The 16,567-nt window shown below is 61.5% G+C and overlaps 1 protein-coding gene across 2 annotated transcripts; it reads right to left on the bottom strand.

Moving 5' to 3' along the window:
• Positions 1–2,154: 2,154 nt before the first annotated feature.
• On the bottom strand, positions 2,155–7,254 carry GPIHBP1 (glycosylphosphatidylinositol anchored high density lipoprotein binding protein 1). 2 transcript variants are annotated; one of them, XM_059392983.1, is made up of 5 exons: positions 7,166–7,254; positions 4,000–4,103; positions 3,387–3,503; positions 2,658–2,774; positions 2,155–2,494 (listed from the first exon to the last, which is right to left on the bottom strand). In XM_059392983.1, exons 2-5 carry the CDS (start codon positions 4,049–4,051, stop codon positions 2,298–2,300), a joined length of 483 nt encoding a protein of 160 aa, XP_059248966.1. In that variant the 5' UTR covers positions 4,052–4,103; positions 7,166–7,254; the 3' UTR covers positions 2,155–2,297. The 2 variants fall into 2 exon arrangements, with proteins under 2 accessions (XP_059248966.1, XP_059248965.1); XM_059392982.1 differs by having other exon boundaries at positions 2,155–2,533; positions 7,166–7,190.
• Positions 7,255–16,567: the final 9,313 nt, after the last annotated feature.

Raw genomic sequence — 16,567 nt, 5'->3', positions numbered from 1 at the left:
TTCACCCTCCTCGGGTCCAAGGCTGGGGGCTCTGAGGTCGGATGGTGGGTGCTGCTCCATAAGGACCGGCTGACGTCCACGTCCGGGTCCCTGCGGCTCGGAGTGTGTGGCCTCATGTGGCGAAGGGGCGATGTGGTGGGGTTGAATCTCCATTGGGTGGTGGCCCCATGTCACCACAAAGACCCTGGTAAGAGGGAGGAGGAGGCAGATTTGAGGCAGACGGGGGTGAGGGGACAGTTCCAGAGGCGCGGCGGACGCCCGGTCGTGTCTGTGATAGCCATCACAGGGCCTGGCTCACGTGGCTGTGGAGACCGAGAGGTCCCCATGGCCCCGCAAGCTGGAGCCCTAGGGGGGCCCCTGGGGGGAGTGGCTGGAGCCTGAGAACTGAGAACCAGGAGGCCCAGGTCTGAGGGCAGGAGAGGGCGGACGTCCAGTTCCAGAAGGGCCAGTTTGCCCTTTCTGCCTTTTTGTTCCACTGGGGCTCAGGGACAGGGTGAGGCCCCCACATTGGCAGGGACCATCTTGGCGCTCCAATGCTAATGTCTTCTGGAAAGCCCCTCCCAGACACACCCAGAATCCGCGCCTCCCTTGACCCAGTCAGGCTGACGCGGAAACGCAGGGTCCCAGGCTCCGGAGGGAACGTCGCCCTTCTCGTCGGAGCCCGAGCCTCAGGACCATAGGTGACCGGTTGGAGCTGGTGTGAGCCGCTGCGTGTGGTCACGTGCCAGGCCGTCCTGAGCGGCGGAGGCAGCGGTGGAGCTGGATGGAGAGAGCGACACTGCCGCGGGCCCACTGTGTGGGGAGGGGCTGCCCACGCCGGATGAGAGGGAGTCGTCCCCTGGGACCACCTCCTGATTCCAGCAGTTCCTTCTGATGGTGACCGTCCCCTCCTGACCGGCCCTGGTGCGTCAGACTGGACTCGGTCCTCCTCCGGCCCCTCCCAACCACTGGCTCAGGCCTGGGGCTCTTCCCGATAGCGCTGTCGGCCTTCCCTGAGGCTGGTCCTTCCAGGAGGCCCCCCCTTGCCACGCAGCAGACAGGGAAACCCAGCTGGGGCGGGGGCGGCAGGAGCAGGGGTTCGTCTGGGTCACGGAGCAGGTGCGGCGTGGCGTTCATACGGGTCATGGAGCTGGGGCGTGGGCTTAGCTAACATTTTAACCCAGACGGAGTGACCCCCGAGCTCTGCTTTTATTTGCTGCCCTGGGAGGGGCTGTGTGGGTGAGCGTGTGCGGCCACGAGTGCGTACACCGGTGGGAGTAACATGACAGTGTGTGCACCCCCAGGAGCACGTGTGTGTGACAGTGTGTGATGAGGTGATGACGGAGAAATGACTCACTTTAACCCCACAGCCATTTCCCGCCCAGAGACAGGGGTCCCGAGGTAGGCAGTGTGGGGCTGATGCTCCTGTTCGCCAGTGATCTCCGCGCCCTTCCTGGATCCATGCTGCCCTGCCGGCCTCAGTGTGCTGCCTCATGGTGCAAAGTGGCTGCTGAGCCCCAGGCATCACTCGAGCCAGCAGGGAGGAGGAAGGAGAAGAAAGGCCTGTCTCCTCTGCCCCAGGGATCTGCCCCCCAGCTAGGCCTTGAGGTTTTCTTTAATAAGGAAAAAAAGGAAGCGGAAAATGGGAGGCTACTCCGCCTGCCGGAGTTACTTGGCAGGCAGGGTAGGACTCTGGGCTTCTCTACACAGGGGCTGTTGAGCTGCTGGGGATTGAGAGGTCTTCTAAGCCTTGCTCCATGCTGCTCTGATGGGGAAACTGAGGCCTGGACCCAGGCCTCCTCCCTCCTCTCCCAGGGCTCTGTGTTGCCACCAGTCAGGAAGGCTGAGAGCCCCCAGCAGCCAAGGGGGTCAGCCTGGCCAGGACAGGGGCTGGGCACCCTGGGGTTCCCTTCCCTAGCCTCTCCCACTGCCCACTTCTCTTCTCAGGACCCAGGTCACAGTCGTGGGTGGAGGCGTTTCCGTGATGGGACAGTGGGGAGAGGGCACGGCCTTCTCCCCCGGCCTAGGATGCGTGTGTTCTCTACCCAGGCCGTGTGGACCCGCCATGTGAGCAGCGGAGCCCTGGACCTGGGGTCCCCATGCTGGCACAGGCAGTGGGGAGAGGAGGAGGCCAGAGACGCCAGACAGACAGGAAAGAGGAAATGCAGACGGGGCTGGGGAGCGCCGTGCTGGCTGGACCAGTACGATGCTGAGTTTATTCGCCAAACCGGGGCTGGGAGGAGGGGCAGGTGGGTCGGGCTCTGGACAAAGTGCTGGCCATCCAGAGTGGGAGCTGGGGTGCGGGTGGGACGACCTGTTCAGGACCCCATGGCCTGGAGGCTGGAGAGGAGGCCGAGCAGCAGGGCGATGGCCACCACTGTGCGGCGGCCCCGGGCACTGCTGGCCCCACTGCCCGGGGGGTCCTGCCAGGGCGGGAGGTTGCAGAGGGCGGACTGGCAGCAGGTCACAGTCATCAGGGTCCCCTCCAGTGTCTTGGTGAAGGGGTGACACGTGTCTGTACACCATACGGAGTAAGTGGTCAGAGGCCCTGACTCTGGGAGTGGGGAGGGGTGGCGGAGAAAGTCTTCGTCAGGCTGGAGAGGCTGGGGCAGGGGCGTGCGCCTTTCTGCATGCAAGCTGGGGCTCCCCCCGCCCTGGCCACCCTGGGGCCCGCTTACCCGTGTTTCCGTGGGAGATGAGGGTTTTGCAGAAGCTGTGGCTGTGGGCACAGATCTGAACTTGCTCGCAGCCTTCCCCTCTGTGCAGGGACTGGCAGGAGTAGCACTGCAGCAGCGCTGGGAGGCAAGGCGGGCTCAAGCCAAGGGCCTCCCCCTGCAGCCCAGAGCCCACCCTGCAGCCCAGTTCCTCCCCCTGCAGCCCTGCGTCTCCCCCTGCAGGCCAGTGCTTTGTTCCCAGCAGATGCCTCTCAAAGCCCCTGCCCAGCCTGCCCACACCCTGCCTCAGGGCTGGCCAGGGCTGCCCCGTCCCGCCTCTCCCCACCCGCCCCAAACCGTCCTGTCTGGCTGAGCTGGACTCCGTGCCCAGGGCCTGCACACTCGCTGGTCTCTCCAGGCAGGGACTCCACTGCGTCCCTCTCTGCCTAGCGACCTCCTATTCAGGCTCCCTGCCCAGGAGTGGCTCCTTCTCTAGGCTCCCCACTCTAGGTGGCCGTCGAGGGTCTCAGCCAGGGTGAGAGGCAAGGGGCTGCCGAGGGTCAGGGCTCTTCCCGTGCCTTCCCCTGCCCCCTGGAAGCTGCCGAGGGTCAGGGCCCTTCCCGTGCCTTCCCCTGCCCCCTGGAAGGCTTTGCTTGTCGATCCACATCCTGCCAGTCCTGCACCAAGCCTGGCGGTCAGCGGAGCCCCCAGGAAGTGAGAGTGCCTGCGCCCTCAGGAGGGGCGGACGGTCACCTCTGTCCCCGCCGCCTGCAGCCACACTGGCCTCCTCCTCGTCCTCCTCCTCATCGTCGTAGCCGTCCTGCCCGATGTCCTGGTCGTCCTCCTCCTCCTCCTGCGCCCGCCCCGTGCCTGGCCACACGGGGATGCCTGTGAGCCCGCTTCCAGGCACCGAGCGCACATGCTCAAGGTCCAGGGCTGGGTCCCCCCATCTGTCCTCCGTCACTCCTCCGCCCTCTTCCTTCCCACTCTGCTGCTGGCCCTGCTCGCTTCCCTGCACCAGCCGCTGCTGTGGGGCCCTGCAGCCACTGCCCCTGCCCCTCCCGCCCCAGTAAACCCTCAGGACGGTCCGCTTGTGTGACAGAAGAGGACACTGAGGCCGGGACAGCAGAGGTAACCCTGAAGCTTGCAATTCAAAGAGGTGGGGTCTGGAGCTAGGGAGGGACAGGTTTGGGGACCTTGGGAGCCCAGGACAGCCCACGTCAACATCCCTCTAGCCTCAGACTCCAGCCTGACCCCCGCGCTCCCCGTGCCATGTCCTGCCCTCAGGCTGGGTGTCCTGAGGGTCCCTGTGGGCCCAGACCGTGCCAACCCTTCTCACTGCAGGGGTGTCCCCTGGCCCCGGTACCTGGCTGCCCGCACAGCAGGAGGGCCAGCAGGAGAGCCGAGAGCACCTTCATCCCGCCGGGGGCTGCCGGTCCACTCTCGAGGGCTCCTGCTCAGGCTCACAGTCTGTGGGAAGTGGGACAGAGGGCATTCGGGGGCTTCCTGGAGGCCCCTGAGCCCTGCCCCCCCCCCCCCCCCCCCCCCCCCCCCCCCCCCCCCGCGCCCCCCCCCCCCCCCCCCGCCCCGGCTCCAGCCTCAAACAATGGGCCTCACCCGGCCCCGGTGCCAGGCGTCAGGCCAGGGACAGCAATTTCCCCCCCGACTTCAGGGGCCTGGGGAGACAGGAAGTCACTGTGGGGGGCGTCTTGTCCACCTGCGCAGTCCCGCGCTGGCCCGGCCTGCTGGCGTGAGCAATGCAGCTGGCGAACCTGGCCCCACGCTGGGGGCAGTGCTTGCGGAAGGCTGGGGAAGCCTCCTGTGACCGAGCCTCTGGGCCCTACCTTCTGGGTTCCTCCTACCCTCTAGCAACCTTAGCAGCACCCCGCTCTTTCTCTGGGGGCACCCCTCCTCCTCTGCGGGCCGCAGACCTGAAGGGACACTGAGAGCCCCTTCCCCCTCCTGGGGGGCAGTGGGAAAGTGGGGACAGGGGCAGGGAGTTGGATTTGACCTGGAGCCCGGGCCGCACGCCTGCCAGCTATGTGCGTGCCTTGGTGCCTGGAGTCACCTCTCTGATTGTCAGCAGGTGCCTCGAACATTCTCTGGGGCCACCTGGAGAGGAGGTGAGAGGTGGCTCGGGGGTGAGATCAGCTGGGCCTGGGGCCTGGCTCCTTTTCCCCCTCTGCATCTGGGACCAGCTCCACTTGGGCCTCTGGGCCTCAGGGCCCTCATAGGACGTCTTGGCCAGCGGGAGCCAATGCCTGCCAGTGCTGAGGACAGCACCCGGCCTTGGTCCCTGCAGGGCTGGCTGCCACGACCCTTCTCTGAAGCCTCAGCCAGCAAGAGGTGTTGTCCCGCCTCAATTCCTAGGGAGCCATGCACCCTTGCCTCCCCCAGAGCCTCCTCATTTTCCGGGAGAGGCTGCCCCCAGGACTTCCCCACACCAAGGCCAAAGTCACGTTCCAGCAAGGGTCCATCTGCCGGGTGCACACAGCCCTGGGCCCACCCTCTTCATTCCTGGACCCTACTTGCCAGCAGGCCCAGAGCTGCTCCCAGGAGGGCCCTGGGTGGGGGCGCAGAACTATTAGGGAGCAGGGGTCCCCCTGCCAGCTGTGCCCCCCACCCCCACAGGCCCAGCCAGAGCTGCCTGTGAGAAGCCTCCGAGGATGGTAACGTCCTGTTCATTTCAGTGCTTGCAACACCGCAGCTCCTGGGCAGCCCCGGGGAGCAGTGGAGTTAGAGCCCTGCCTTACTGACCGGGAGCCACCGCCCAGCTTCAGCCCTGCTGGCCGCCCTTCCCCTCCATGGAGGGCGCTCGCTGTGCCCTCTGCCCCGTCCAGGGAGGGAGACGTCCAGGCCTGCCCCTGCAGAAGCCACTGCCCAGCCAGCCCCGGGCTGGGGGCCAACGTGTGTGCTAGAGGCCTGTCGAGGCTGAGGGAGCTCAACCTCCTGCCCCAACCCCCTGATGGCAGACCCCTGGCATCCACAGGACCCCCAGCCCTTGGGTTGGGGGAGGGTGCACCCACCCCTCTGCCCACCCAGGCCTTTTCAGATGTTCTGGTTCAAATACATGCCTTAGTGGCGGCTTCCTGACCCCAGGCTTCGAGGACAGGGGCGCCTCCTACGACCCCAGCACAGCCACTTGGTTCCCTTAGACCCAGGGCCGGGCTCAGGGCTGGCGGCCCCATGGGCAGCTGAGTGCCACGTTAGAGCTTGCATGCTACATGGCCTGCGCCCTGGGCTTGAAGCCCTTCCCCCTTGGCCATACCCATGTCCAGAGGCAGCCCCAGGGCCACCCACTCCCGGCCCGCAGACCCCCTGCACAGCAAGGATCCGATCTTGCCTGTGCTGCCCGGTTGGGCCCGGCTGGCTCCAGTGGGTGACCCTGTGGACGTGGCTGGTCTGCAGTTCCCGTGGCCTCCCTCCAGCCAAGTGAACCTAGTGGGTCACCTTGTTTTTCCTGGCAGGAGCAGACGTGGGCTCAGACCTCATGCCAGCCGTGGACAGGATATCCCAACCATCCATATTTGCTGTCGTTCTGGCAGAGGAGGACATGGTGGGGGTGGGGCAGGGCGCTGCTTTCCCTGGGGAGCCTTGCTGCTCTGGCCCGAGCCCTGAGTCCCTATTCTATGCCCCCTCATGCTCCCCATGTGGGCTTCTGTGGCCACCCAGTTGGATCAGATCCAGACCTGGGGAAAGGTGAGTGGTGTCTCTGACTGAGGGGCAAAGGTCTGGTGTCTGTGGGGACAGGAAGGGTGTCTGTCCCCACCTGCAGCCCACAGGCCTAGGGGGATGGGGTTTGGGGGGACAGAGGTGGGCTGTAGCTGCGCTGGTCCTCACATGTGTCCCCCGGGTCGGGCTCTCCCCCATCCTCTCTGCAGCCGACACTCAGTCTCTGGGAGCGGAGGAACGGGCTTCCCTCTTACAGCAGAGTCTGGACCCTGTCACCCCAGTGGGCAGGGGGCCCTGAGGAGTCTCCCCGGATTCTCTCTCCAAGCTGCCCAGGCTGTTCTGGGGTTTGCCAGGGGACACAAGCCCCGTTCTCCCCTGCAACCCGGCACTGAGAAACTAGCAGACAGTGGGGCCGGGCTGGCCACTGGGAGCTCCGAGTGGTGCTGGAGGGCACGTGCCCTGCACCCCCCCGTCACACCAGGAGCCTGTGAGGAAGCTCAGGGTCTCGGGAGCTCATCCATTCCTCCCTCCGGGCTTGAGGCGCGCCTCGTTCTTTCGGTCAGTCGGCCTGCCTCCCCCCGCCCCCGGGCACCTGTGGCCTTCATTTTCCCTAGTCCTTGGGCACCGTTGGTTCCATCCACATCAACCCTGGAAAGTCTCAGCCTCCCTTTCCGCGGAAGCCCCACGGTGGAGGGTGACCCAGGGTCCCTGGTCTCTGGCCCCTCCAAGCCCCCCCCCGCCCCCGCAGGGTCAGCGCCTTGGTTGTGCCGCCTTCCCCACCATCCATCCACCTCCAGAACTTTCCGTCTTACGCTGAAACACTAGCTCCCCTCCCCCAGCCCCTGGCACCGCCGACCCACCTGCTGTCTCTGAACCCAGCGCTGGGGACCTCGCAGAAGTGAAACACCGGCGTGTCCTCTTGTGACTGGCTTACTTCACTCACACAAGCCTTGGGGCGCACGCACGTGTGACACGCGTGTGACACATCTCCATGTGTTCCTCCACGTGACACATCTCCATGGCGTTCCCTTCTGCGGATCCGCTGCGCTGCTTCTCCGCTGGCCGGTGGACGGGTGCAGGGACCGGGCGCTCTGGCCGCGGTGACCCCGAGTGTCTCTTCAAGTCCCTGCCTTCCCGTCCGCGGACGCGCACTCAGGAGGGGGCTTGCTGGCACGGGCGGCGCGGCTGCGTCGCATCGGTTCCTCTCCGTCTGCAGTTCTGCACCCGCGTGTCTCATTAAACTGCCACTAACTCGGGCTCCCACGTGTACGCGCAGGTCAGAGCGTCCGGAGGCCGCTGCTCCCGCCCGGCCCCGCACCCCGCCGACCCCGCCGCACCCTCTGCCTGGGGCGCTGCCTCCCAGAGACCCTTCCCCACCCCGTGCCCCTGCCGAGGGGTTCCTTGGTCGGCCCGCCAGGAGTCTGGGGCGCCGGTGCCTTACACTGGGGCTCCCTTGGGAAAAGCCACGCGGGGCCGGCACACGGTGCTGTCATTTACTGGGTCACATTGGAATCTTGCAGGGGTGCCCCGCAGCCGTGTAAAGGAACGAAGGGTCTCTTTGTGTCCCGAATCGGAAGAAGATGACGCGGTCCAAGCGGCCGCGAGCATGCGCGCTGCTTTCCGAGGGACTGGGGAGGAAACGGGTCTCCGAAGTACCAACTTCCACTCAAGTTTGCCTCCGGCACTGTCCACCCCACTGCCGGGGAAGGAGTGCGTGTGCGCTTGCGCGTGTGTAAGCCCTGGGCGTCTGGACAGAAGGACACCGATGGCCGAGCACGACATGGGGGTCCACACTTGGGGGAGGGTCCCTCAGTCCAGCGTGGCAGCGGGGAAGCCCAAGGGTGAGCGGGGCCCGCCTCGCCGGGTTATGGGCTGGGCCCCGCCCCAGGCTTCACGGGCTGCCGATGTCCTCCTGGCAGCAGGGCGCCTCTCGAGCATCAGAGCAGGGGACCCGCGTCCTGGAGAGGTCCCACTGGGATGCCTGGCGGGTATGGTGGCAGATCTGCAGACACAGGGACATGAGTAAAAGGGGCCTCGCTGAACTGGAGTCTGGAGGCCAGCAGGGGCGGCTCTCACCCCAACCACTCCTCCGCTGCAGGCCCGACAGGGAGAGCCGCACCTTGTAGGCTGCTACTACCACCCGACTAGGTAGGAAGCCCAGTGTCCTCCTCCCCGGCTGGTGAGAGACGCCAGTGCTCAGCCATGGGAAGCCCTAGACTTCCAGCTCCCACTTCACTCCAATGAGCTCTCAGTTTGCAACTGCTCTTCCTCGCACCCCTGCCCTTTCTACAAAAGAGCCTCCCTTGGATGCCCCGCAGCTCAGTCATTAAGCGTCTGCCTTTGGCTACAACCCCGGGTCCTGGGATGGAGCCCCGCATTGGGCTCCCTGCTTGGCGGGAAGCCTGCTTCTCCCTCTCCCACTCCCCCTGCTTGTGTTCCCTCTCTCGCTGTGCCTCTCTCTGTCAAATAAATAAATAAAATCTTTAAAAAAAAAAAAAAGAGCCTCTCTTCTGTTCTGCGGAGGTGACTATCTACTTGTCCCACGGTGCCCATCTCTGCTGCTCCCTAATGAACCCACTTTTGCTGGAAAAATAATTGGCGGTTTTATTTTTAAGCATTAAAAAACAAAACTTGATGGAGTGAATTGGAAGATCTAGCTGACTTTATTAAACAATGTGTTAATCAGGCATCGCCCCATCCAGCACCGGGAGGGGAGCTCGGAGAAGCTGTGCAAGATGCAAGGTCTTGGTAGACAAACTAAGGTTTAATCTGAAACCTGTTTATGTAATTAGAGTCAGCCTGTCGGTGCTCTTTCCTGTCCGGACCCTCTGACTCCTGCTGGGCCCCTGAGGTCCGTTTGCACCATGGAGGTTAGATGTCACTGGTTTCCTTCAGTGCTGCGCAGTATTGTGTCCTGGGAACACACCCCACAGTTGTTTTATCCATCGCCCAGCCGACGAACTGTGGGCAGTTCCCAGTGTTTGGCTCTGAACATTCTAGCACGTGTCTTTTTGTTTCACGAAAAAGGCGGAGATAGAATTTACATATAACTGCGTGTGCAAATAGCACACTGAGTGTACAGATCGAGGAAACATGTACACACATACATATGTAGTAAAAACTCGTATCGTTCAAGATGCAGAGCATTCTAGAAACCCAGAAGACTCCCTTGGGTTCCTTTCAGTCTGTGTCCCTCCCCTGAAGGTGACCACAGTTCGGACTTCTAACACTACACTCACTTTGTCTGTTGTGAGACCTCGCGTCAACGGCACCCAGAGTTTCAGCTGCTTTGTATCCGACTACTTCCATCCGGCCACAGTGCTTGCGACAACTGTCCCCCGGGCCCCATCGAGTGGAGGTCTGTCCACACGCATTTTTGCTGCCGTGTAGATTTACACGATGTGGGAATCCTGGAGACGGAGCCTCATCTCATGGGGTGGCGTTGGCATTGGTTCCGGTTTGGGCATTTATGAAGAAGCTCGCTCTGCCTATTCTTCACACCTGTTTCGGCGTAGACACGTCCTTGTGTCCGCTGCGTGGGCAGCAGGGCGAGGACTGACACGTGATCAAACACCATCTACCGGCCTGGTACAAGTTCTTACGCACTGTCCCCGCCCGTGTTGTCTCTCCAATAAATAAAATAAAATAAAAAAAGAAGACACATTCAATTAGTGACAGAAGTTTGGGTAATTGTTTTTAAAAAAAGATTTTATTTATTTACTTATTTGTCAGAGAGAGAGCGAGTGAGAGTGAGCACAGGCAGACAGAGTGGCAGGCAGAGTCAGAGGGAGAAGCAGGCTCCCTGCCAAGCAAGGAGCCCGATGTGGGACTCGATCCCAGGACGCTGGGATCATGACCTGGGCTGAAGGCAGCTGCTCCACCAACGGAGCCCCCCGGGCGCCCCAATTTTTTTTTTTTTTTTTTTTAATTGTCAGACAGTCAAGGAGAAGCATGGGGAAGAGTCTGGCCCCTCCCCCATGTGGACGTTTCATGATGAACATTTCCAAGCGGTCACCATGGTCGAACACTGAGATGTTGTGATTTGTAACGAGAAACACCTGCGGGCTCCCCCGTTGTCTCGGGCTTTGCGGACACTGCGTGTTGTACCACTGAGCATTTGTGGCCACCGCACGCGCAAGTCCGCACCGCTTCTCCAACAGCGCTGGCTCACTTCACGCTTCTGTGTCGTGCTTCAACAATTCTTGCAGTAGGGGCACCTGGGTGGCTCAGTGGGTTAAGCCGCTGCCTTCGGCTCAGGTCATGATCTCGGTGTCCTGGGATCGAGCCCCACATCGGGCTCTTTGCTCAGCCGGGAGCCTGCTTCTCTCTCTCTCTGCCTGACTCTCTGCCTACTTGTGATCTCTCTCTCTCTCTCTCTCTGTCAAATAAATAAATAAATAAAAACTTAAAAAAAAAAAAAACAATTCTTGCAGTATTTCAAACATTTTAATTGTTCGTGATTTGTTATGGTGACCAGCGATCTTTGATGTCACTACTGTGATTGTTTTGGGGCAACACAAACCGCACCCACAGGAGCTGGAGAACTTTGTAAACACAGTCTCTGTGCGGCCGCTCCGCGACCGGCCAGCCCCGCATCTCTCTCGCCCTCTCCTCGGATAGCCCTGTTCCCTGACACAACAACACGGAGATTAGGCAGTTAATAATCCCACAGGCACCCCTCTGTTGAGGTGAAAGGAAAAGTCCCACATCCCACTTTAAATCGGAAAGCTAGAAACGATCAAGCGTCGTGAGAAGGCCAATGGGGACCCAGACAGGCGGAAGGCGAGGCCTCCTGCACCCACAGCGACATCGTGAACGCAAGAAGTTCTGGAAGGAAATCACACGAGCTTCTCCGGGATACACAGCTGGTAAGAAAGCGAAACGGCCTTCTTGCCGACGTGGAGAGCGTGGTTCTGGTCTGGATAGAAGATCCCAGCGGGAACCGCTTTCTCTCGAGCCAGAGCCTCACCCAGAGCAAGGCCTGCGCGCTCTTCAGTTCCGGGTCGGCTGGGAGAGGTGAGGAAGCCTCGGGAGAGCAGCCGGAAGCCGGCAGCGGTCCCTGAGGCTGCAGGAAGGGGTCGTCTCCAGACCGTCCCCGTGCAGAACCGAACGGCAGTGCCGACGTCAGAGCCGCCGTGGTTCTCCAGAAGATCGAGCTCAGGTCACTCACGAAGGCGCTGCGCCAAGCAACAGGTGTCCCGTGTAGATGAACAGGTGTCCCTTGTACGGGGAGGAGACGCCATCTAGGACATCGGCAGCTGGAGAGAAGTCGGTGGCTGGCTTTAAAGCCTCAAAGGACAGGCTGACCCCTTGTTAGGGGCTCCTGCAGCTAGTGAGGGTAAGATGAGGCCGGTGCCCACGGGCCATTCTGGAAGTCCTAGGCCCTGCAGAATCATGTGGAATCTTTCTGCCTGAGTTCTATCAACGGAATGGGAGAGCCTGTGCACCGCCATCTGCTTACAGCAGGACTCACTGACTGTTTTAAGCCCACTCTTGAGACCTCCTGCCTGGAAGAAAAGATTCGTTTTGAAATAGGACCGCTCACCGGCAGTGTACCTGGTCACCAGGAGCTCTGATGGGGACGGCCACGGAGGTTTAGGCGGATCTGTGGCCAGGAGATCAAGGAGTAGCGGCCACGGTCAAGTCGTCTTATTTAAGACGGTGATAGCGGCCATGGGTAGGGAGTCCTCCGATGGAGCTGGGTGAGCAAGCTGAAAACCTTCTGGAAAGGACGCAGATGGGGTCTGTTATCAAAGGAACGAGACTGAGACAAAATGAAAGTAATGCAAAGCCTTATTCTATGCCAGGCATTAGAAGTCCGACTGACCGGCCAGGGCCACCTCCGAAGAGAGCGATCCTGTCCTGATCTCACAAGCTGGTTTTATAGGGCGTAACCGCAGACCCCAGGTACGTGGCTTCTGTTGTTAAAGCGTTTACTCCTGGAATCGATAGCTGGAGCCACACCAGGAACTACGGGGGTGTTTATTCCCGGAATGAAGTCTGTGGATGTAACCAGCAACACGGCTACCTGGGCAACATGGAGTCGCTCTGGCTCAGCAGCCCTAAGAGTTAAACAGGCTTTAACATTAAATCGGCCCCAACAGATGCGTCATCCTAGATATCGTGAAGAATTTGTGGTTCATGGGCGCCTGGGTGGCTCGATGGGTTAAAGCCTCTGCCTTCGGCTTAGGTCATGATCTCAGGGTCCTGAGATCGAGCCCCACATTGGGCTCTGCTCAGCGGGGAGCCTGCTTCCTCCTCTCTCTCTGCCTACTTGTGATCTCTGTCTGTCAAATAAATAAATAAAATTAAAAAAAAAAAAAAAAGAATTTGTGGTTCATGGCAAGAGGCCAAAATGTGAACAGAGACAGGAGTTTGGAGGAAGGGGATCACCCCCGTGGATGATGGAGGGGCTCAGGACGTCCGCGGAGGGTGTCCCCACAGACGTGGGGCCAGCAGCAGGAGAACCAGAGCCCCAAGCGGAGCCGGAACGCGGGACCGCACTGCCGCAATCTCTGGCTCGAACTCACGGCTGAGGAGGTGCTGCACGGGGAGGAGCGGAGAACGTGCTTCCCGGAGCGTGAACACAGAGGCTGTGAAGACGGGGAAAGACAACAGACGATCCAGAACCTTCCATGGCCCGAGTTGGCACGGCGGCAGCCAGGTTTGCGAGGACGGACGCCGGCTTTGGAGGCAGTTCTGTGGGTGAGATGCCGTCAGCGTCACAGGCTGCGGAGAGACCATTCCATGAGAGGAAGGGGCAGTCCCAGTGGCCAACTTCACTGATGTCCTGTTTTCAGAACTGGCCAGACTCCCCACCACCCCACCCCTGCGGATGATTTAGCCGCCGCGGGCTTCGGGCAGAAAGATGGACTGGCTGACAGCTCTGGTGACGGGAACATTTCACGGCAAGGAGGAACTTCCGTAACGAGGCGCGTGGATGCTGTTTTAGACCTGACGCTGCTGCAGGCTTCCTGGGCCAGACCGCGGTGTAGACACGACATGGATCGCTGCGGGGAGACCGCACGTTCACTGGACTCTCCTCGCTGCGACCTTCGCTTTCCCGCCGCGGTGGGAGCCCTGCCCGCCGTGCTCTGAGGGGCACCAGTATTTTTACCTGCGGTTGTTTGCGAGGGAGACCGGTCCCGGGAACCCCGGTGTAGAGGGGAGAGGAGGCAGGGGACGGCCCGCTCGCCGCCAGCGTGCTCACCTCCCTCACTGCTGCGGAAACGACTGCCCTGGCTTGCGCGAGGCTTTACTTGGAGCAGACGTCAGGTCACGGCACACATGAGCAGAGCACTCTGGGTTTGTTTCTATTTTTGCCTTGGTTAGGGTGTCAGTCCCGGTCAGGGTGTGGTTTGGGTCGTGTCCTTATCGATGTGGGCTGCTAGTGCTTGGCGGGTTGGTATATCACTTTATTTGGGGGCCATCCCGGGATTTAGTGCATTTTCCTGGGTCTGATGCTTGGTCATGTTGGCCACTGAGCAAGGGGTCCAGGGTCTCCTGGGCTGGCCATGGACACATGTAAGAACAGACCGCTTAACGGGGGGAAGGATGCACAGGACAGCCCAAGAGGGTCCTGTGGGGCGGACCGCCCTATGACCTGGGGTGTTTGCCCATAGGAAAAGCTGAAAGGCTCACCCTCCGTGGCATGAGTTGGGTTCCAGGCTGAAACCGGGGTGGGAACCCCAGAGGGGGTGCGCTGGGCGCCGGTCCAGGCTTGGCTGCTGGGCTGGAGCCTGATCCCAGAGTCAACGCAGACATCCACATGTTCCCTCCCTGGGGCCTGGGACCTGAGTGCAGGAAGCAGAGGCGTCTCCTAGATGCCCTGAGCCCTGAGCTCTGGCCCCAGCAGACAGCCCTCAGCGAGCACTGAACCACGGGTTACCGAGGGAGAGGGCTGGATGAGGAGCAAGGGGCCTTGCTGTCCAGAAGCTCAGGTGTGGTTTGGGGGCATGGCGGCAGATAAACACATAATGTTCTCTGGAAGCTGCTGTGTGGGACTTTGAACTGGGAACTGGGGACCGAGAAATGGGGGTAGGTGGAGATAGGAAAGGGGAGAAGACTGAGTTAAGGGCTCCTCACTGGGTGGGAAGAGTTGGTGGGGATCTACCAGGGAGGGCTTCCTGGAGGAGGTGGCTTTTGAGCTTAGTCAAGGAGAGACCCTCAGGTGGTGTGAGTGAGAGACGGCGAGGCTGGGCTGGGCGTGACAGAGCCGACCAAGGCTGGGGAGGAGTCCGTCTAGATAACTAAAGGCTACTGGATGAAACATCTCAGACCTCCTCTGTTCTGGACGCCAGCATGTCTCCCAGCCGTGCTTCGTGAGCACTGGCCGCTGTGTCGCAGTTCCTGGCAGAGGCACACACACCTCACTCGGCGATGAGGGTCTGAGCCCGGACGGCCGGGTGTGGGGAGCACAGCGCGCACATGGCAGACACACTCAGCGGTGGGAGGGTCGGGGACTGTGCCCAGCCAGCAAGTCTGCAAGCGGCTCTTTGTTTTTATTTTTTTAAAGATTTTATTTATTTGTTTGATGGAGACACACGGCGAGAGAGGGAACACCGGCCAGGGGAGGGGGAGAGGGAGAACCAGGCTTCCTGCTCAGCAGGGAGCCCGACTCCGGGCTCGATCGCAGGACCCCAGAGATTGTGACCTGAGCTGGAGGTAGAGGCTTAATGGCTGAGCCCCCCATGTGCCCCCCAAGCAACTGTTTAATATGGTGGCGTGGTGAGGGGTTCTACAGAAAACAAACCCGTGTAAGTGCTGTGAGAACAGGAAGCTTTAGGAGCAGTGCGGGAGGACTTCCCAGGCGAAGTGACATTTAAGATGGGACCTCAGAGCTGAGTAGGAGTTGGCCAGGTACAGGAGAAGGGGTAAAGTGGTTCCAGCCTCAGGTGCAAATGTCCTGAGGCAGGAGGAGTTTGACAAGTACAAGGAACTGGAAGGAGCTGAATGATTGGGGCTGGGTGGGGGGGAGCAGAAGTGAGGGGTGACGGGGTCAGACCTACATCCCTGTGGGCCCTGCAGGAGACTCTGGACTTCATTTTGAGAACTATTGGGAGCCCCTGAAACGTTTAAACAGGGATGTTTGCTGAAGCCGCTCTGGCCTCTTCTGGAGAATGGGTCGGGGTGGGGGGGAGTGGGTGTGAGGAGCCCCCGTGAGGCTCCGGTGGGGTCCAGGTGAGGGGCGGTTGGGCCCAGACCAGGTGGGGCCTGCGGAGGACGGCAGACGGACAGAGAAGTCCCGGAATGCTGCTGGCCCTGCAGGTGGGGGGACCTGGCTTGGTGTCCTCGCTGGGCCTGGACCCCTGCCCTCCGATCTCTCTCTCTCAGGTGGGGCCACCCTCGGGCCCTCCCACACAGGGGGCTCTTCCCAAAGACGTTGGACTCTGTGCGTGTGAGCGCGCGTGTGTGTGAGCACGTGTATGTCTGCATATGTGTGTTTGCTTGTTTGTACTCTTGTGGTTGCGTGTGTGGGCTTGCACACTCGCGTGTTAGCGTGTGGGTGTGTACCTGTGCACGTGGGTCTTCGCATTCACGTGCGTGTGCTCACATGTATTTTCATTCGTAGATGGGTGTGTTTTTCAGGGGTCTCCTGGGGGTCACCCAGGCATCTCACGCCCCCACGTGAGGCAGGAGATACCCCTGGGCCACCGCCTTCAGGAAACAGGACACCATCAGGTGTCCACCCCCCCTTCACGGCCAGAGACACCCCACAGGCCTCACAACCTGTGCCCTTGTGCTGGGTGCGCAGGGGAGTGGAAAGGAGGGGACACGGTTCTCTTCCCAGGACTCCCCCTTGGCTCCCAACCCAGCTGGTGGGGGCCGCCACGTCCCTGCTGGGGGTTCGGGAAGGGTGAAGGGAAGCTCAGCCCCAGGCTCCTGGGGTGGGGGTGGGGGCGCTGGAGCCGCAGGAAAAGGTCAGGCCTGTTGGGCCCAGTGGGAAAGTCAGGGGGTACAACTGGGGCGGGGCGGGGGCAGCCTGAGCCCCCGAGGGGGGAGGAGGACGGAGGGTATCTGAGAGCCGCCCCTCCCTCTCCCTTGGATGCTGAGGTGGGGGCTGGTTTCGCGGAAGACTGGAGTTAAGCCCAGCAGTGCTGATGTGATGGGGTCTTGCCCTCGGGGTGTGTCCTGGGTGAGGGTGAGCTGCAGCCGAACTTGGGGCCCTCCCTCCTGCCCAGGTCCTACTGGGCCTGCGCGGAGCTCCTTCCTCTTCCCGGCCTCCCCCTGCTCCTCTCCTAGCCAAGGCTCCACTGTCCGCT

The sequence above is a fragment of the Mustela nigripes genome, chromosome 3 (assembly GCF_022355385.1).
Source record: "Mustela nigripes isolate SB6536 chromosome 3, MUSNIG.SB6536, whole genome shotgun sequence".
In the NCBI taxonomy this organism is placed as follows: domain Eukaryota; kingdom Metazoa; phylum Chordata; class Mammalia; order Carnivora; family Mustelidae; genus Mustela; species Mustela nigripes.
Note: the sequence above shows the minus strand (reverse complement) of the source record. Positions and strands in the feature narration are given on the sequence as shown.

Coding starts and splice junctions, on each gene's coding strand:
- GPIHBP1 (XM_059392982.1), bottom strand. CDS start 4,051: ATGAAGGTGCTCTCGGCTCTCCTGCTGGCCCTCCTGCTGTGCGGGCAG. Junction 2,775..3,386: donor TGCAGGCGGCGGGGACAGAG/GTGACCGTCCGC, acceptor CTTGCCTCCCAG/CGCTGCTGCAGTGCTACTCC. Junction 2,534..2,657: donor CATCTCCCACGGAAACACGG/GTAAGCGGGCCC, acceptor CCCCACTCCCAG/AGTCAGGGCCTCTGACCACT.